We start from the raw sequence: 20,309 nt of genomic DNA, 5'->3' as shown, positions 1-20,309 counted from the left end.
TTATGGAACATGCTTTTCAAATCTGAAGAAAGGTCATGCATAAGCCTCTCCTCATGAAAAATCAGACAAAAACATCTGTTAATCTGTACTGCATTGGTACTGAGACCACATTGACTGTATCCGTGTATTAGGCTGCTGTTTTGGTTATGTACCATATCCATGTTTAGTGCTGCAGCTGTGGGACCCTGGTGGCTCTCTTCTCCTTACCTCTTGACCACCCTGATCAGACTTGGCTTATTCTCCACTGCAGCCATATCTGTGCTACGCTCATCTATTTCTTAGCCCACTTCAAGCATCTGCCATAGCCTTACCTTATGATCATGTGTTCATAAACCAATTAATATGCTGTCACACGTGGGTTTTTTTTGTTTGCCATCTTCAGGAAGCTACCTGAGAAGTACAATACAATTTATGCTTCTTCTGCGACTCTAGGTCCCCGTGGTTTGAATTGTGTGGGGCAAGTTCAGAGATGAGGATAATTCCCTTATACTTATTTACATATTGTCTATAGTTCTAGACAATACCAAATGAAAACAAAGGTTGCAAACGCAGTATGTCTAAAGACATAATTGGGAAGTAACCTTGTTGTCAAGAAACTGGGAAAAGAGGGGATGATGGTTTCAGTTGCCTTTGAAATTCAGGCTTTTTAGCTTGTGCTGGGATGGGCAGGCGAGAAGAAATGGGGACAAATTGCATGTAAATTGGAAGGTTTTGCAAGATGCGCCTCATCAGTATGAGAAGAAATTTTCCAAGGCCATAATTCTCTCATTCCTAGTACCAGCTAATTAAGAGAACTGGTTTTGGGGGAAAGAAGTGAGGGGAGAAAGAGTGAAGTTACTCTGAAAAAGTTACTCTCTCCTTCTGGAAGATTCAGTGACTCAAAGACTGATTGGTGAAAGGTCTTTAAAAGGTCTAGAAAGGTGAATCATAGATACAAAATCTGAATAATTTGCTTAATTTAGTATAGTTTTTCTAAGGAAAATGCTGTGCTCATCTGCTTCTTACTGCATGATTTATAGTCTGCTCTGGGACTATGCTGAAATTTTGCTTCAGTGTAAGTCAGTCAATGATAGTCAGCTTTTTAAATTTTATTTCAGAACAGAACTGTTCTGAAATTGCCCTTCCCACAAATTTTTTTGAATGTAATTTGCTCTACCGTTTTTGAAGTTTTGAACTTTTGGAAATTTTTTGCAACATCTTTAATAAAATACCACTTTGCAGCAGTTTGATTATTTGGGGAATAGAAGGTACTAAAGAAACATCTTATCTTGTGCATCAACTGAATCCTTTCTTTATTTTTTGGGGGGTATTTTAGTATTCCTGACTGATGGGGTTGATGTACAAGTGGGCAACTTTGCATATTTTTGGTAACTTCCTGGAGGACTGAGCCAGGGTGACTCAGTGTTGGGAGAGATACCAGGCAGGAAGACTTTCCCCAGCCACCAGCATACGTATTTGCCCCTGGAACTTATCCAGACAAGTAAAGTCTGGGTACTACGACTTAGTGCTTTGTATGTATGTTGACACATGTATGTAAAGGACTGCAAATTCTGTGAAAAGAAAGCATTGCTCACAAATATTAGCCATTCCACCTTTTCCACCAGTCCCTTTCTAGCAATGACCATTAAAGGACACCCGATTTGCAATTTTAAAAAATGTTTATTTTGATATAAACTATGTGTTCCCTACTATCAAGCGCTTGTGGCAAAACATGTGCATTAATTCCAACACACTCACAGCACCACAACAGCCATCATCCCTCAGAAACGTACAGTAGTGGAGGGAACGGTTACATAACAGACCTGCTGTCTCTTATCCACTTTAGGTAGACTCGACACTTTCATGAAACTGCTATTTTTTCCCTCATCTGCAACTGTGTTCAAGTTTCTTTCAAGTACATGCAAAGCTACATCAAAGATTGCATCTAAAATCATGTACAGATGCCTCTCCTGATGCCAAAAGAGCAAAGATCAGAAAAATCAATGCATTTATGAACTTTTCTTGACCTTCTTGCAACTGATTGTCTTGCCATGCAGGAAGAGGTATTCTGCAAACAAATAGGATTACTCCTGACCCATTCCCCCAAAGTGCAAGAAAACCAAACCAAAACAGACATTTATTCAAATCATTTTCCTGAATTTGCCCTGCTTTCTATTGAACTCTACTAAAAAGGAATCTGTTTATCGAGACTGCTAATTCTTTGGAATGTCTAGCAAGTCCCCTCTCCTCTAGGCAGCATGACTACAAACACCTACCAAGGAGTAACCTCCATCGCACTCAATGGATTTACTTCTCAGCAGATACATATGGAACTCTAATGGTACTTCTGTGCTATGCGCTGCACACCAGGGGGCATGTGCTCTTTATCTGAGTAACAATGATCTGCTCATGGCAAATGTAACCCGCTACATGATGCACTTCAGTGCCTTCCCGTTTGTCCATAATAATCCAACACAATTAGCTACATGTAAGACACGTTGAGAGTTGCCAACTTTTTTCTGGCCCAGCTCCTGTGCTTTCAACAGCCCAACAGAGAGGAAAGTGAAAGGGGAACATTTCTTCTGTTATATGAATTTATAATTCTATTTAATAATAATTTATTATTCTATTTAGGGTATTTATACACCACCCTTTCTTAACCAGATTCCTATACACTATACGCAACCATTAAATTAAAATAGAAATTCCATAGTAAGTCATTTGAAATCTCGTTTACATCAGCGAATCAGTTTTTATTTTTACGTTTCCATAAGGTAGGCATCTGTTAAAGGCACAAAATCATAGCCAGTAAAAAGCAGGCACACCTAGACCCACTGACTTCAGGGATACTACGTTGTTAACACAGAAGAGAGACACATTTTGTAGTTTCATCCTGCGAATTCCGTAGTCATAATAATCGGAGAATTAAGAATGACAATTTCCCTATATTCTCAAGAGGAAAACGCCACTGATCTTAGAATACCATGCAAATGATGCTCAAAATCACCCACTGTTTTCTCTTCAATTATCAGGAAGATGGCTTTAGAACACTGGACAGGTATCACGAAAACATTTTGTGCTTTTTCAGCTAGAACACTGTGCAGTTTCCTATGTCCTTGTTCAGCCTAAGATAGCACAATGTATTCCTGTTATATAATTAGAATTCTACACTAAAGCCTCTGCTAAAAGCATAAAGAGCAATTATTGTATCCTTATTTTGCAGTGCGATTCATGCCAAAACCTTGGTGAAATACAGCTCGCTATGCACAACATGGAGATGTCTTTACCACATACAGTACATCCAAACCTGCTGGATGCAAACAATCAAGAGGGCACAATATCTACTCAAGACTGTGCCCCCAAACTGCTACCCTGTGGAAATCTAATGGCAAAGAAAAGTCATTATTTATGTTAAAGGTGCTATTTTAAAAATTTCCCGGCTGCTTACTGGCAGCGAGGGGAAGAAACATCAGCCCTCATGTCCCATGACATTTCTGGTGAATTGCCACTCAACAATCAGATTCTCAACATGAGAAACATATTCCTCCTACGACTTCTGCCCTGTGCATTCAAAAACAGCAGAAACACCTTAACTCCGATCAGAAAGTGCTGTACAGGAAGTTATGGGAAAGTTCTGTTACAATCATTGCTGGACAAGGTCCCCTTTCACTGCTCTGAAGGCATCAATCGTTCAAAAGAGCATGAAGAGATCTTTCAAAATGCTTCTTGGCTTGGACGCAGCTCCTCAGAAATTTCTCCCTGATGGATAATGGAAGCTTTCATGTAGATCAGTGGTTCTTAACGTGGGCGATAATGCCCCCCAGGCGGCGATTTCATTTTTCAGGGGGGCAGTAGAACGAAAAGGGGCGGTGTGGGGGCACTAGCGCAGAAGGGGGGCGGTAGGGGGGCGCTGGAGCAAGCCAAACCTGTGAAGATGGCTGCAGCCTTTTTACAGTGTGCATGAATATATATTTTCCTCCAATCTTAATTTAGTTTCAGAGTTTTTGTCTTGAAATTTTTAGTTCCTGCATTGCAGTTTGTTTTTATGCCCTTTTTATACTGTATTTCTTTTTGCGTCTTAAAATTCGCTTGCAACTAAATTATTAAATGTTACTTTTTGGGGGCATTTCATTTTCTTGGAATTGAATTTTGTTTTCAAGGGTCATTGGATTTAAGTGTCTTAAATAAATAAATAAATAAATAAATAAATAAATAAATAAATAAATAAATAAATAAATAAATATCATCACCATGGGGAGGGGGGCGATGATAACTTCCTCAATGGCTCAAGGGGGCGTTTCTTTCAAAAAGGTTAAGAACCACTGATGTAGATGATGGGAAAATTAAGGCAGTTTTCTCAAAGCCATGTCTCTGCAATTTAAAAAGGATGTCAAAAATAAAAGGAGAGAAGTGGAAACAGGAAGCCCCGCATGGCCACCAGCCTGCTGGGATAAAAGAGACACCTCGATCAAGAGTCAGCAACGGAATCAGTGATGGAGACCAAACCGGTCCAGCCATTATCCGCCCTTCATCTCACAGAGTCTGTTCGCTAGATCAAGTGCCTTCAAGGGAATTTTCAGCAGATACAGATGGGATCCACCCCAGCAGTGCAAAATACAGCTTGCTCCTCTTCAGATTATCCTTACTGAAAGGTGCATTGGTTCAGCCAGAGTTCAGAAAGGACAATGGCATTTTTTTTTGGAGTGGGGGGGAAATGACACTGGCTGGTTTACGAATTATGCAAGCTGAAATATGTCCAGGTTTTGCAGAAATTGGATGGTCTCCTGGGCCAGAGGGTGCAATATGTTTAGACGCAGTCTGAATTTCCGCAGAACAGATGGACGCTTTTCTCAGTGCTTAAGGACCAAATGACACCTCTCGTCTTGCGCTCCTTGTAGGGAAACTATTTTTTGGAAAACAACTCCCAGAATCCACCATCCAACACGGCTACAGGGGGATTTTGTGAATTGTGATCCAAAAACATATTTTTCCCAAGCTCTACTGAAAACTCACCCCCTTGTTCCTGGGATCCTTATGGAGGCCCAAGAGAGACTGCAGCCAAATGCAATAGACATCATTATCCTGAGGGTGGCCATGGGCCAGTTTCATTCGCCATAAGCAGTGGGGCTCCTATTTGCATCCTGAAGCATCCTTCTTGGGACAATTCCCATGTCCGTTTCACCCTGTGTCAGCCACACCCAGGCAGTTCCATGATGTCTTCTGGAAAAGGAAGGCAGCATATTACTAACCGCTAATTCTGGATCATTCAAAATGATTTTTCTCCCAGCCAAGCAGGTGATAAAATGGTATGGCTGGAAAGGCAAGAGGGAGTGACCTATCAATTGTTATTTGGGGGGAAAGTATATGATTAATTTGATCTTCATTATCTTGGCTTAAAGTTATTGGGCATATTAAACTGAGAAAGGAAAATTTAGAAATAGCTTTAGTGACAACTGGGAACCATTTGTTCAGTTTCCGAGAGTGAAAGGTAGAAATCCATTCAGTTCTTCAAATGAATTAAAAGGAAAGATTAATTGGAACTCTATCTGAAAGTGCAGCGCAGAGACTCTGAAGTATAAGAGTGCAGGATTTAGTCAGGACAGATATTGTAAGGCCACTGGTTGCGGTATTGCTAATTGCAAGTTTTTTTCCCCTCGGTGATGCGGACTATTTACAAGAGCTCCCTCTCGGCTGGTACTTCACACTGCTATAAGGGCAGTGCCTTAAATTGCGGAATTCTTATATATATAGTTTCCAAAATGCCCGCGGGCGGGGGGGCTGGGATGTACAGCTACCTCCGGATGGATGCCTGGCCCGCCGCCCATTCCCGGGTCTCCATCCTTGGCAGAAGCGGCCGTGAGGATCAGCCCCCTCCGAGCCGGCAGATCATTCTTCCTCGCCGCTCCCGGTGACTCGGCAACCTAGGGCCGGGGGCCGTTGGCGAGAGGGACCCCTCGGAGGCTCGGGCGGCGGAAGGGCGACTCGGGGGGCGGCTCCGGGGCTCGGCCGCCGCGGGGGCGCTGCTTCTGGCCGCCGGCCCAGGGCACGCAGCCGCCCAGCCCCAGCGCCGAAGCCAGCAGGCGGCCCGGCGGCCGGAGGAGCTTCTTGGGCCGCCCGCGCGGGAGGGCCGCCTTCCTCAGGCGGGGCCCGTGGAGGGGGGACCCCGCCGCCGCCGCCAGGTGGAGCTCGGCTTGGGCCACCCCGCCGCCCAGGCGGCCCAGGCTCTCGGCGCGGTGGGCGAGGCGCAGCTCGGCCTCCAGGAAGACGCGGTGCAGCTGGTGGACGCGGCGCTCCAGCTCCGAGACCAGCCGCCGCTGCCCCTCCGCCTCCAGCAGCCGCCGGCGGGCTTCGGCCAGCTCCAGCGCCCCCCGCACCGCCGCCGCCGCCCCCGAGCCCGCGCCGCCGCCCCGCGACTTGGCCACCTCCAGCCCCCGGCCGGCCGCCGACGCCGCTTCCCGCTGGGGCTCGGGGGGCTCCATCATCGCCCGGTCTGCGCGGGGGGGGGCGCCCAGAGGGGGGGTCTCCCGGATCCTCCTCCGGGGATGGAAGGGAAGGTCGACCCCTGCCTGCCTGCCGGGAGAGCCCGGGGCGCCCCCTCCGGCTCTCCGTCCCTCGTTCCGGCCAGGAGAGGAGCCGGAGGTCCGCAGCGCTCTTATACCGGGACGGGCGGGCGGAGGCAGGAGAGGGAGCGTAGAGAGAGGCGGCCTCGGAGAGCCAGTCATCGGGGCGGCGAGACCGTCGGCGAAACCCCGCCCGGCGCCCTCCCAGCGCCTCCGACGCCCATCCCCGCTTCTCCCCCTCCCCCGAGGGACTCGTCAGCCGTGGCGGCATCGCCCTCGCCCTCGCCCTCCTCTGGTTCCCTGCGATCTCCCTCCGCGAAACATCTGCCTCCTTACCCCCCTCCCCGCCCCGACCCCCTCCCGCAGCACCTCCGCCTGAAAAGAGTCACGCACACCCCACGGATTTCTCTCTCTGCTCTTTCCACGCGTGTCCCGAAACTCTCAGGACTCAACGGAGTGCGACTACTATTGAGCAGCTGGTATTTTTTATGCCCTGCTTACAAAGATGCTAGAGATGCTGCAAGGACACGTTTTCACATCCTGGGAGAGAGGGAGGAGAGGGGACGAAAGAGAGATCAAGGCTGGCAGGTAAACAAACAGCCCTATGGGGTGCTGAGCTTGCGATACCGAGGGTACACCTAGCTCCATGCTGTCCTCCCTAGACGTATAAATATGCCCTTCTCTCTGAGACTGGCAGGCAAGCAATAACATTAGCCAGACAAATGCTCTATAAGGAGTTAGGATTAGACTAGGCATCCTTCACTCTCAAGAGACCATGGTCACTTGCTCTGAATAGAGGATGTGGAACAGCCTCTAGTGTGGCTGAGAAGGCCAATTTGAGAGTGACCATCCCTTCCACACTGAAGACAGATACAATGTGCACCCTGTCCAGCTCCCTGATTTTGCTTGTTTCAGGACTGCCTCTTTGCCTTGGCCTGCTGGACAGGGGTCTCTTCAAATTGGGGGAGGCCGTGATGCACCGCCTGCCTCTAGGCTGAACGCTCAGATGTCAAGGTTTCCCATCTGTTCAGGTCCGTTCGTTTACAGATCTTGTATCGCAGCTATGGTCTCCCTCTGGGGCGCTTTCCCTGCACTAATTCTCCATACAGGAGATCTTTTGGAATCCGACCATCAGCCATTCTCACGACATGGCCAAGCCAACATAGATGTCACTGTCTGAGTAATGTATACATGCTAACAATTCCAGCTTGTTCCAGGACTACACTATATGGAACGTGTTCACTTCCTTTCCTGCCATGCTCAAAGGGTCTCAAGCAAGATGAAACATTCTAGCTGAATCTTAGAAGCTCCTGCCCTATAGGCACCGTTTTCTTTAATCCCTTAACACACACACACACACGTGGTCCAAATGACCCTGTTCTCCTTCAATATGATTTAAACGGATCACATTGCTCTGCCGTAGAAAACGAGGCTGGCAGGTATCCTGGGCGTTCCTTGAATTGCAGCATCCTTCCGCTAGATGCGGCACCTGATACTGCAACGTGTCTGCCCATCCTGCGATTACATAAGGCTTTATTAATAAGGCTTAAAATGGGAGGGGTGGGCAGGAAATCAAGGACCTACTCGGAACAAGAGAGAGAGAGAGCTCCATGGCAGCCAAATGTCCCTGCTGTCTGCATGGTGCTCAACAGAAGGCGGCATTGGCTGCCTACCTAGTGGGAGGGGGGGGGTCGGGGGGGTGCTGTTGGGATTTCACTGTTGGCAGTTCAGACCAGAAACAGAATATTTCAGGGTATGTTTGGGTCTTGTGGTCTTCATCCTGGCTCTTTGCTCTTTTCACCATGTATGCCATTTGAACTGCGTACCACAAACCCCAATATATAGTACTTTAGGTCAGCTCTTTGGCTACCAAAAAACCTACTGAAAATCAGAAAACACTGTGTATCAAAATATAGCTGTAGCACTGTGAGTTCTAGAACGTCCCTTCCACCTCAGTGTGCAGAACAGATGTGTAAATCAGCAGCTGGCTCACCCTATGCTGAATGTGCTCTCAGATCTCTTACCAGAGTGACATCCATCTGGGAGCATAGCCCCCAATAGGCAGCCTTGACGTCAGGAGCGGCTGCCTTAATGCGCTGCTGGCTGCACAGCTCTGGCTGCTGGCTCATAACGCTGCCCCTCTCTCTAGGATGCAGAGCATCACTCAGGCTCTGAATGCATGCATCTACAGCTATCTCAGGTCACCGTGTACAACTGGCAGCGAGCAGTTTCGGATTTCTCGTGTGGTTGGGTAGCAGCACTGAAGAAAACAAGCAAATAGAGAACATGCACCGCTAGCCAGTTTCTCTCACTCACTCCATGTGTGTGTGCACACACACACACGTGTGTGTCTGTCACACACATATCCTTTCATATCTATGTTCCTCGCACATTCAAAATGTCAGAGAGAAACAGATATGGAGACCAAAAAAATAGGACCTTCACAGAGCTTGGGAACATTACCCTGCCTTTCCATGTACAGAAGCCGCTGATCCTGAGGGTCAGTAGCAAGGGTAGCCAAAGACATTTCTTCCCTAGAGGCAAGGAAAGCGACAACACCCCCTTCCATTTCATGTGCAGTAGACCCTCGACCTACGGAATTAATCCGTATTGGAACGGTGTCCATAGGTCGAAAAGTCCGTAGGTCAAAAATGCATTTCCCATAGGAATGCGTTGAAAACCCTGTAATCTGTAACCCACCCTAGAAACCCCCCCTCCACAATTTTTTTAAATTAAAAATTAAACCTTATCTTTCTGAAGCCTTCCAGGGGTCCCCCACCGCCGCCATCGCCACTGCCCAAGGCCTCTGAGGGCTTTAGCGCCGCTGCCGGAGGCCTCTTTGAGGTCTCCTGCTGATTTACGAACTTAATCTGTTCGAGAAGATGGTCGTAACTCGAAATGGTCATAAGTTGAAGCACCATTTCCCATAGGAATGCATTGAGACACAATTAATCTGTTCCGGAGCCATGAGTACTGTTCAGCATACCACACAGTAGTACTGTACAGTACACAAACCCTAGGAGCCACAGAATTTAAAAAAACACACAAAAAATTCCAGCAAACATTCCAGCAAACTGACCCCTCAGACAATGCTTTTTGTCTGATAGAGGACAAAGAGAGAAAAAAGACGATGGGAGGGAGGAGAAACTAAAACACATTTTAAATCCACACCTTTTAAACCAACACCTTTTAAACCAAGCACCTTTTAAAACAAGAGAGAGATCACAGTACACAAACCCTAGGAGCCACAGAATAATAATAAAAAAACATTCAAGCAGGGACTAAAAATGCTACAACTACATACTGCAAGACCCATCAGAGCACAAAAACAGAACCCACCCACCCCCAGCCCAAACCCACGCTGCAAAAACCCTGTACATACAGTACTCACCCAGAACAGGCATTCTGTCTTTTAAAAAAAAGAAAGTCAAAAAGCAAAAATCCAAAAACAAACATTTTAAAAAACAAAAATGTCCCCCAAAAAATACAATACAGTACCAAGCAGTACCAGGCAGTCTGAAGTCTCTCTCCGAACCCACACTCTCTAAGTGCTGGGGCGAAAGAGCTACGTACAGAGAAGCAGCCTCTTCAATGACCAATGGTTAACTGAAAGCAGTTCAAATTTGCCACCTTCCCTGCCTTTTTTCCCGTTCATAACTCGAAGCGCCTGGTCACAGATCGAAGCAAAATTTTGCAGCTGGAGCTGGTCGTAACTTGAATTGGTCGTAAGTTGGGACGTTTGTAAGTCAAGGCACCACTGTACCTGAGTAAATGTTGGAAAAACAACTGAGTGGGAGTAGGAACAGAGAAGTGGGAATATCTGTGTAAAGGATATTCATGTAGATATGTGCAGAAAGAACCATCTCATTCTGGCTAAATCCCTTTTTGTTTTAAGAAACGATGCTTACATGTTCCCAGTGATGGGAGAGCCCATTGATACCAGTGGAAAAAGTAAACTATTTCACATAGCTGGGGCTAGGAACAAGTATGTTTACCCAGTGGATGCAGGATAGTGGGTCCTTGTGCCTCCAGTAATGGTCTCTCATTCTATTAAGGATGCATTTTTTCCCATTATAAAGTTACAGTATTGAGACTGCATAGACCTGCATACAGAAAAAGGAAAATAATCCACACGATGGACACCATGTTACACACAGAAAGAAACTAATGTTTTTGGAGGTAGCAAGCAGGAACTATGTATCCTGCAGAAAATGTGTCAGCCACTCCATTACCCTCTGAAGTCATCCCTTCCAATTGAGGGACAGACGTTTCTTCAGCAGAAAATGAAAGCTCCTGCTCCCAGAGACTGCAGATATTCTACTAAATGCTATTTCTGTCCACAACTCCTCTTAATGTTACTTCGAGTTGTGTCAAGCGGCGGGGGGGGGGGGGGGGAGAGGCTGCAGTCCCTGGACTCTCCACAGTTGCCCACCCGAGGACCTGCTATTTGGTGTTTGCAGCCCCAGTCCGTCTTTGGCCTCTTCTTTTTACAAAACAGTCTGATGTATACTAGCAGATATTTGGAAACTGTATAGATTTAAAGCAAGGTAATTTATTCCAACCCCCTCCAGGGTTGTTCACCACCTCCTGAGGGAATTGGTTCCATTGTCGTACTGCTCTAGCAGTTAAGAGGTTTCCCCCGATACTCAGCCTAAATCTATCTTCCTGTAGCTTGAGCCCATTATTACATGTCGTGCACTCTGGGATGATCAAGAACAGATCCTGCCCCTCCTCTGAATGACTACCTTTCAGATATTTGAAAGGTGCTATCATATCTCCCCTCAGTGGGTTGTACTCAATAGCCTTGTAGGCCCCTTCTGTCTTCATTATTCTATGATTATAAGGCAAAACATGCCCAATTCTTTCAGTCTTTCTTCACAGGGCTTGGTTTCAAGCCCCCTGATCATCCTTGTTGCCCTCCTTTATTCCAGGGTGCTCTGAATTAAGTATCATCATGAACATAGCTTTTCTGTATGCCCTGGGGGCAGGTATGTCTCATATGACAGGTATGGAACATCAGTTTATAGTACATCATAAGTTTTCTGCTTAGAAAATATACTTTGCAAAAAGCATCCTTATAGGTTTTCAGTGCAAATCTATATACAGTATTACTATCCTTTTTAGCTACTTCAGACTAAGTGTACTTTCAGCTAGAAAAAGCCTGTTCCCTACTAGTCAAATAGATGTAGTTAGGTGATGTCTAATCAGTTGGCAGCAACTGACATTTAGTATGCATCAACAACAGGTGCAACAGAAACAATATTGTAGCCACTACTGGATTCCCTAAACAAGGACTGGAAAGGCAATTGCATATAAGCAACACAGTTCAACACATCCAGTCTCAACAGGCAACTAGGTATTCAGCCTCTGCTTGAAGATCTGCAAAACAGGCTAGTCTTTGTCCCGTTCTGTTCTTAAATGTTGAGTAATAATAATTGCATGCTGTCAAGTCATTTCTGAGTTATAACACCTTCCAGAGTTTTCTAGGTTGATGCTACTCAGGTTTACCATTCCCTTATCCTGGAGGCCTTTGGGATTGTGCAGCTTATCCATGGCTACACAAGCTGTTTCTTCTCCTAGAAAGCACAGTGGGGAATACAGCTCACAATTTCTAGTTCCACACCCAGACATCTAACTCACTGAGTTATCCAGGCAGCAACTCTTAAGAAGTGGTCAGCTAATATTCAACCCAAGGCTGTCCTGTAATTTAATAGATCTAGGGCCACACTTTCTCTTTCAACCACTGCTCCCAGGATCTCTGATCTGTATACCATTTGTGTTCCTTGCCCAATCTTGAACTGCTTCCAGTTGGTCTGTGTACTTCTTAAAGTGTGGTGCTTAGAACAAGGCCCACAGTGTTAAAAATATTTAAAGATTTATAAATTCCAATCCGTTTGGGCTTCACAACAACTATTGCACACATTGCACAATACTTTTATTTATTTTTTTAAAAAATAATAACTTAGCATATCTTATTACATACAAATTACAAGCAAGCACACTCACAAAATACTGATGTCACAAATATGTGCAAAGATGATAAGTTGTGCCTCGCTTGATGAGGATAATTTGTTCCGTTCAAATCGCTGTTAAGTGAAATCCTTGTCAAGTGAAATGAAAAAGCCCATTGAAATGCATTGAAAACCGGTTCAATGCATTCCAATGGGCAAAACGCCTCAGCGTCCAGCAAAGATCCTCCGTAGGGCAGCCATTTTTTGGTGCCTGTCTTGTAAATAATCAGTCCTGAAAACAGCGAGGAGCCATTTTGAACAGTGGGGGGCCATTTTGAGAGCTGCCAATCAGCTGTTTTAAAATCATCGTTTAGCAAAGAATCAGTTCTCGAATCAGGGAACCGATCATCGTCAAATGAAAATTGCCCTTTGAAACATTGTTTTGCGATCGCAAAACTTCATCGTAAAGCGATTTCCTCATCTAACAAGGTAATCATCAAGCGGGGCACCACTTGTACAAGTATGCACATGCCATTATAAACTGAAGACAGGAGATGCTGTCCCATTGAGAAACTCATATTAAGAACAGGAGTCTGAGGAAATTTGCTGTGGAACAGATAGGATAATGAACTAAGCTTTCTGGCCCTAATATCACCAGAAGCAAAAGCTGAATAGTAATAAAGAACCCCCAGAGTCAAACCAAAGACTTTACTGTATCAGAGCAGCTCACACCAAATGGTGTAACAGGATAGCAGTTGTATCTCCTGTTGTATCATTGCCCTTTTTTATAACTCAACACAAATATAAGAGAGAAATCAGGAAGAAATCAGGTACATCTGAGAGGGGAACATTTGCTCTTGCATGTACTCAGAGGCCTTTTCTTCTCCACTTAACTGGCACATACAAAGAGAAATTGCCCCAATAAATCTGCAAGACAGGACATTCAGGTTCTTAGGCACAATGGTAACCAACAGCTAACATTAACTCACATCAGACACTTCTGAGAGTAATCGCCATTGCCTTTTGGAAGGACAACATATTGGCACCTAGAAACCTAAATAAATGATAATGGAATTTGGTTTTGTTTACATCGTTTGTTTATGTAGATTTACTTGCAGTAGCTTTCTTTTTAAAAAAGCAAACTACTGTATCTGGATGAAATGGATTTCAGAAAGTATCTCGAATACAAAGAGACACTGCTCTTACTGAGAAATCTTGGGTGTTTTGAGTCTGGAAGTGAAGGCATGGAATCTGTAAGAGTGAAATCTTGCAGTGGCATCAAAATATAATTCCAGTACAGTATTTCTGCAGATGGGGAAGGGAAATAATAGCAGTTAAAACCAACATGAGTGTGCAATGTATTTTTCCCATTACAGCTGTAGATGGATTGAAAAAAAAAACATTTAGTAAGTACCCCTGTTACACAGTGGGTGGCAATGGGTATCATTACTGGGACACACCATTACCCCAGGCAGAACTTGCAATGCTGCTCCAGTGCAGCGGTTTTCCTCTGCTCTAAGTAGGCTTGATTGCAGGTAGTTCAGTAAGAGCGGGCTGGAAGTTGTCCTTTAGTGTTCTGAGGCATGTGCAAAGAGAGGCCTGGCAGCCAGTGGCCTCTTTGTCTACAAACACATCATTGGGAGGAGGCTGTTCTCATCTCCTGCATGATACAGATGAGCTCTGTTGCTTTCTGGAATTGAATGCCAAGCTGAGTGTGCGGTGAATGACTCCAGAAGCTACCTCCTCCAGAGGACCTTGCAGCCAAGGAGACTATTTCATGAGCAGCATATCTGAAAGCAGCTCAAGCATGTCTGTGTTGCCAATTATGGGCTGGAAGAAAAGGTCAGTAATGAGGGCAGGAGGGATGGACTTCAGGGAAGAGGAAATCAGCAGGACCCGGGCAAAACGGCCTTGATCCTCCAGATGGAGAAGTGCTAAGACTTCCTGGAGTGCTCTTTGAGCTTCTCTCTGGAGGCTCTCGATGTAGGAGGAAGCCTTAAGACCAGGTACATCTGAGAGGGAAACAGAGAAGGAAATGCAGGTTAATTAAATGTTGACTCCGTAAAATTGCCAGATGAGCTGGACAGCTAGAACCAGACAAAATTATGCAAAGTTACCATGTGCATTCAAATGTATTCAGTTTCATTGTCTTATAAATACAGCCAGAAATATAACTACAATTAAATTTTAAAACTCCAACCAGCATTTTTAAAAACTTGTTCTTGCTACATTTTCAAAAGTTTTTAAAAGAATAACACACACAATTTACTCTAACTTATAAATCAGCCAGTCACATTGTTCACAAGTCCCATATGTTTCTCTCTCTTTTGCTTTGTTCCGTTTCTTTGGATTTTGCCTATATACTTGCACAGATTAACACGGCTGCCTCTTCTAAAAGAACAATAACGCTCCCTTGTGCCTTCTAGCCACCATCTTTTTTTAAAAAATGCAAACACATGTTGGGGGTTGGGGGCTTCAGGGCTGCTGGAGGGCCCGCAACATGCAACATTGCCTCCTGTGTGCCCTAGAGTGTGCCCTAGAGTGGCATGATGGACTTCCTAAGGCATACATTCAAGCAAGGAGGATGTAGGAGACGATCCCTGGGAGTGCTGGAGGCCAAAGTGGGGCTCACAGGCTGCACTTTGACCACCTGTGCTTTAAAGGAATGGCAGTTCAGAGCAGGAACGTTCCAAAAATGCCCTGTCTTCTTATGTGCCTCTCCTTGCAAGGCAAGTGATGGATTTCTTGTGCTGATGCTCAACAGGTCTGGCCGTTCGAACATACTAAATGGAAGAGTGCCTGGAGGCTGAGCAGAGGTGGGGGAATGTGTGGCCTTCTAGAAACTGTTGAACTACAAACTTCCACTAAACCTTGTCATGGGGACTCAAGTCATGGGACTTGATGTCAAGTTGGACCTAAATCGCAATGGCAACCGAACTCAGCAGGTTTTTCCGTCCAAATGAATCAGATTGGACTCGCAACTCGGAACCCACCCACCCTTCCCTTTTTTTTATGGAGGAAAAAGCTTGTTTTTAATAGGGACTCAGACTTGGGGCTTGGTACAAAGACCCAGCCTCAGACCCAAAGACTTGCCAACATTCCTGGTAGTTCAACACTCAAGGTCTTCCAGTCTCCACTGTAGTCACAGGTGCCCCTTGACTTCTTTCTTCTGAGGCCAAGAGCACTCAGACAATAAAGCGCTCATTGCAGGCAAAAGGTGGGGCAGAAACTGGATTTATGGGGCAGCCCAAAGAATGGGGGAAGCTCTGCTTATTGACATTTTTCTAAACTCTGAGATCTTTCCACCATTGCCTTTTCCCCCCTACAAAGCATGAATTGTAATCAAGATATATTTGCATGTCTTTAGCAGGACCGAGGCCCCTCCTTCTCAGCTATTGCTTTCTGCAGAAGGAATACAAAGGCGACATTCCTGCTCATGTGTAGATTCTGGAGCAGCCCTGGATGACTCTTGCTCGCAGGAGCTTATACACAAGGAGAAACACTTACTCTGTAGACCTGTTGCTTTTCATGTAGGGAAAGAGGCAACAAAGAGGGTAGGGACCAGCTGTTCCTGCCAAAATGTGATTTGAGTGTCTATGTGTGGATAGACTGTTATAATAATTAAGGGGGATATAGAAAAAGCAGCCCTGGAAATGAATGCTGCATTTTACAAATGAGGTTTGAGCAGCAGTTTTCTAAATGTTACTGTAAAACAATTAGCCAGGTCTCCAGCCAAGCAATGTCACTGTACATAAAAACTGCCTAGCAAGAGGAAATCTCCTTCATAGCTGAGGGTTCAAGTGTGGAAGTAAAACATAGGAAGTAAAACAAAGTTAAACATTGCAATGTCTAGTATGACCAGAGGTGGCATTTGCAGTACAGTACTGTACCGGTAACTTGCTGTCCTTATTACGTTAGCACTTTGCTCTTTCTGAGATTTGCTATTCCTGAAATTACAGGCAGTGCAGACTGCTGGATTTCTAACCTTTTTAGTCACAATAACTGTACTTATCACCATGGCTGGCAGCTTGTCAGATTCTGAGTCATGGGCATTTTATATTACAGGAGGTGCAAAAGCAAAAGAAATTCCTATTAAAAATTTCTGCTGCTGCATTAGACCCGTATAACTTGCAGGTCCTGGAAAAGAGAATGTTTACAGTATTTTTTATGTTCATAAATCTGACTTAGGTGCTTACGTGCAACTTATTTGTTTAGCATCTATATATGAAATTTCTGCCTACATTTTTTCATAGCTATAAGACTTTCGGAGGTTTTCAATATCTGAGATGTAGCCGTTAGAGATGGATGGACAACTGTGCAGATGTTTCCCCCTTACAAAATTCACCAGCTGTGTTTCTGGAGTGCCAGAACTGCCCATCTGTCTGTTTAATAACAGACCAGGATGCAGGAGATCCCGGTTAAATTCCCAGTGACTTATGGCACTTACCTGGGTGACCCAGATCCAGTCACATTGCTCAGCCTTAACATATTTTACAGGGTGGTTCTGAAGACAAAATCGAAGTTGAGAAAAACCACAGATACTGCCTTGATTCCCTTGGAGAGGGATATCACTGAACCCAATAACCACAGTTGCTAATTGGTCTGTGACTATAGGAAACAGATCCTTACCATGCTATTTTCATGCTTAGTACCTGCCTGCTGCAAGACTGGAAGAGATGTTAAAGCAGAATGTGTAAAGTATGACTGGAAGATGGTGTGAGGGGGTGGTTTGAAATAAAACAGCTCTTTATGCTTTGGAGAAGTATAGCGCTATAGAAAGAAAGAAACCATGAAATTATATTTTATAGGTGGAGGAATTATCCTAATGCTAGAATGGGTCACTCAGATTAGCTGGATTTAGTGCAACATGAAAAGATAGAGTTCTAGTCCTTAATTGTAGCCTCATGGTGCAGTGGTTAAACTGCACTACTGCAGCCAAACCTCTGCTCACAACCAGGGTTCAATCCCAGGTAGCTGGCTTGAGGTTCACTCGGCCTTCCATCCTTCTGAAGCTGGTAAATTGAATACTGAGCTTGCTAGGGGAGGGAGGGAGAGGGCAATGTGTAGCCTGCATAATTAAATTGTAAACCGCCCAGAATGTGCTTTAAGCACTATGAGGCAGTATATAAGCAGCACACTTTTTAATCATCGAAACGTCTAAATCAACTCAAATATGTTGCCCAATAATTAATTTTTAATGAACCCAAAAGAAGCAAGTATAAAAAGTACCAATCGAAGGCATCATCTTTGAAGATGCATTCACCCACCCGCAAGAGCAATGCTCTCTCTAAACTTATCCTTACCGCAAGGACACGTGTGCATAAAACATAAAAGGAAAGTAGTACAAGATACTGCAGAGTTACTGCCTTTTGGGGTGACGGTCAGACCTTGTCCAGCATTCCACTCCATTCCTTCTCCTCTCCCAGCGTTCCAACACATTGGTTAGCAATCTGTAACTCCAGGGAATGCTTGGTAGCTATTTGGCTTTAAGAAAGGGAAGAAATTGTTTGGGATTTTTTCCCTTTCTTAAATGCTGGTCTGGTCAGGCTTCCGACAAGCCTGCTAATGCTGCTCTCTGGTGGATGGATGGCTTTTTTTGGGGGGGGGGGGGAGGCTACATAAGCCCTGGGACTCAGAAAAAGAACTTCAAGGTTAGTATAAATGATATTTTAATTTTTAAAAAACTGTATGCAAATTTCCTCAATAGACTAAAGCACAAACGTTGAATCAATTAAGAAAATGTATCAGGTTACAACCTCTTGGAAAAGTTCCTACATTTTATCATTGTTTACAGCAGGGTGCAACTCGGCGTCTTTCATTCTGCTAGATTTCTAAAGCACAATCCTTGACCCAGGGCTTTCTTACTGTGCGCGTACAGCAGCACTTACCAGGGTTGAAAAGAATGGCTCCTTTTAGATAGGCATACTCTTTAGGGCTCAGGTCGAGACTCCAGAAAGAGTTCAAGCAGCACTGGAGACGCTGCACGCTGGCCAGGGTGGGCTGCGCTCTCTGCAGCTCCGGTCTCTTGCACTGGCCATTGAGGAGGATGCTTTCTAGCATACTGGGAGCTGGCGTCTCCATCACCTCAAAGGTGACCATCTCCTGGACTAGCCCCAGAAGGAAAAGGGGAGCCCAACAGCTTTCGAGCAGCAAGAGCTGGTCTTCCCAAGGCAGGAGCTGGAAGGAGGGCAAGTTCTTCATGAAGTTGATGGTCTTCACCAAGACATTCGAAGCGGCTTGGCAGGTAACTTGAGGGGTCTGGAGGCAGACGGTGCGGCGTTTATGGCACAAGCAGTGCTGTTGAGAAGGACCATGGCTGTCCCTGTAGTGACTCAAATTCTGACTCAGAAGGGCATACAGGATGGCGTTCTGGTTCTCTTTGTGGTAGCAGGTACACTTCTCACACTCCATGTCCACGTCGGAGCAGAGTGTGCTGGCCAGAACTTGTCAGATAGGCGCTTTTTGCTCCAAACCTGGTCCTTGTGCAGGCTTCTCACTGCGATGGGCACCTTTTTGTCACTTTATAGCTCCTCCTAGGGCTGCTCTTTCTGCACTCCTCTTATACAGCCCTGAAAGGTGAATGAAATCACCCTCCTCAACAGCCTTGACCTCCCTTTGACAAGCACCAGTGGCTCATTGAAAAACAAAGTCAGTCCTGAAACGATTGGTCGGGGGAAAAGCCCGAGTCTTCACGTGGCACAGAGAAAGGTTTTCTCAATGAAGGTGCCAGCCAGGGCCAGGAGACTCGGAGGACTCTCTTTATCTGGATTGACCTTATCAGTATAAACAAAGTCATTAACCCAGGCTGTACCAAGGCACCAAGGCTTCAGGTGTGTAATCAGGATTTCAGGATATGGTGGGGTCACTGCCAAGATGTAAATATACATGGTTTACAGCCCAGCAAAGACAACCCAGTGGCAAAAGAGCTCATTAAGTTCTAGCCTTGGGGCAAGCAACCTGGAAGTCAATTTACCTGTAGGTTGTTTGCTTAACTTGGATAGTTGCTCTTTGCTGATAGGGGGTGAGGGAATTAATAAGCTCACTACAAAGTGCACCTAACAGACTAAGTACAGCAGAGCGTATACTCATGGCACCTTTGTAATGAATTTAACACATAAAAAGGCACAGAGAAAACATGAAGGCAACGTTAGACCCTCAGCATTAGAAGGACCCTCATTTCCTTTACCCACACACTCTTTAATGGATATTCTACCTTTCTGCAAAACTTAAGGCTCCTTTCCCTCTACCTCCCCTCTCCTTCAGAATTTTTGGTCCCTTTGGATCTCATACTACAGGCTGCTAGTCAGCAAAGAGAAGAAAGGTAATCAGATATGCGGAGATCATACACATAATTTATGAGCTATAAAAGCAACGGGAAGAAACTGAGTTGTGTGCTAGGAAGAAAGGATCAGTGGACAATCAAGGCCTCTGAAAAGTTCAGAAGATGACAAATATCATCAACCCAGTTGTTCCATGGTTGAATTTTCCAGTTGCAGAATAGTCATAAAGTACTTGATGAAAGAGATCAATGTTGCCCTGTCAGCTCAGGAAAGGATGTGGGGGCATGGGGGTAGACTGCTGAAGCATGTGTATCATTTGACAGCCTACAGCTGACTGAAAAGTCAGCAATAAGGTTGTCCTCTTGCGTGTTTAGCATACTGGAAGAAGCATCTATACTGAAGGCAACCTGGTACGTACGCTCTGTATGTTCTGGAATTCTATCCCTAAACCCTCCCTACCCCCGTACTAACATTGTCATAAGAGCTGCAGTCTCAATCAGTTGGAGATCATCAGGCTGCCCACTGCATTTAATGGCACC

General features: G+C 45.2%; 2 protein-coding genes across 2 annotated transcripts; both read right to left on the bottom strand.

Moving 5' to 3' along the window:
- Window positions 1-5,763: 5,763 nt before the first annotated feature.
- TRNP1 (TMF1 regulated nuclear protein 1) lies at window positions 5,764-6,790 on the bottom strand. The gene has a single exon (XM_078380136.1). The coding sequence runs from the start codon at window positions 6,699-6,701 to the stop codon at window positions 5,901-5,903; it is 801 nt and encodes a 266-aa protein (XP_078236262.1). The 5' UTR covers window positions 6,702-6,790; the 3' UTR covers window positions 5,764-5,900.
- Window positions 6,791-13,839: 7,049 nt separating this feature from the next.
- On the bottom strand, window positions 13,840-19,754 carry NR0B2 (nuclear receptor subfamily 0 group B member 2). The gene is made up of 2 exons (XM_020778198.3): window positions 18,379-19,754; window positions 13,840-14,502 (listed from the first exon to the last, which is right to left on the bottom strand). The coding sequence occupies exons 1-2, from the start codon at window positions 18,899-18,901 to the stop codon at window positions 14,261-14,263; spliced, it is 765 nt and encodes a 254-aa protein (XP_020633857.2). The 5' UTR covers window positions 18,902-19,754; the 3' UTR covers window positions 13,840-14,260.
- Window positions 19,755-20,309: the final 555 nt, after the last annotated feature.

The sequence above is a fragment of the Pogona vitticeps genome, chromosome 9 (assembly GCF_051106095.1).
Source record: "Pogona vitticeps strain Pit_001003342236 chromosome 9, PviZW2.1, whole genome shotgun sequence".
Taxonomy (NCBI): Eukaryota; Metazoa; Chordata; class Lepidosauria; order Squamata; family Agamidae; genus Pogona; species Pogona vitticeps.
Note: the sequence above shows the minus strand (reverse complement) of the source record. Positions and strands in the feature narration are given on the sequence as shown.

Excerpts from the sequence above, each read along its gene's own strand:
- TRNP1 (XM_078380136.1), bottom strand. The coding sequence starts at position 6,701 with ATGACTGGCTCTCCGAGGCCGCCTCTCTCTACGCTCCCTCTCCTGCCT.
- NR0B2 (XM_020778198.3), bottom strand. The coding sequence starts at position 18,901 with ATGGAGTGTGAGAAGTGTACCTGCTACCACAAAGAGAACCAGAACGCC. Across the intron at positions 14,503-18,378 it reads AGCCATTCTTTTCAACCCTG|ATGTACCTGGTCTTAAGGCT; the intron begins GTAAGTGCTGCT and ends TTTCCCTCTCAG.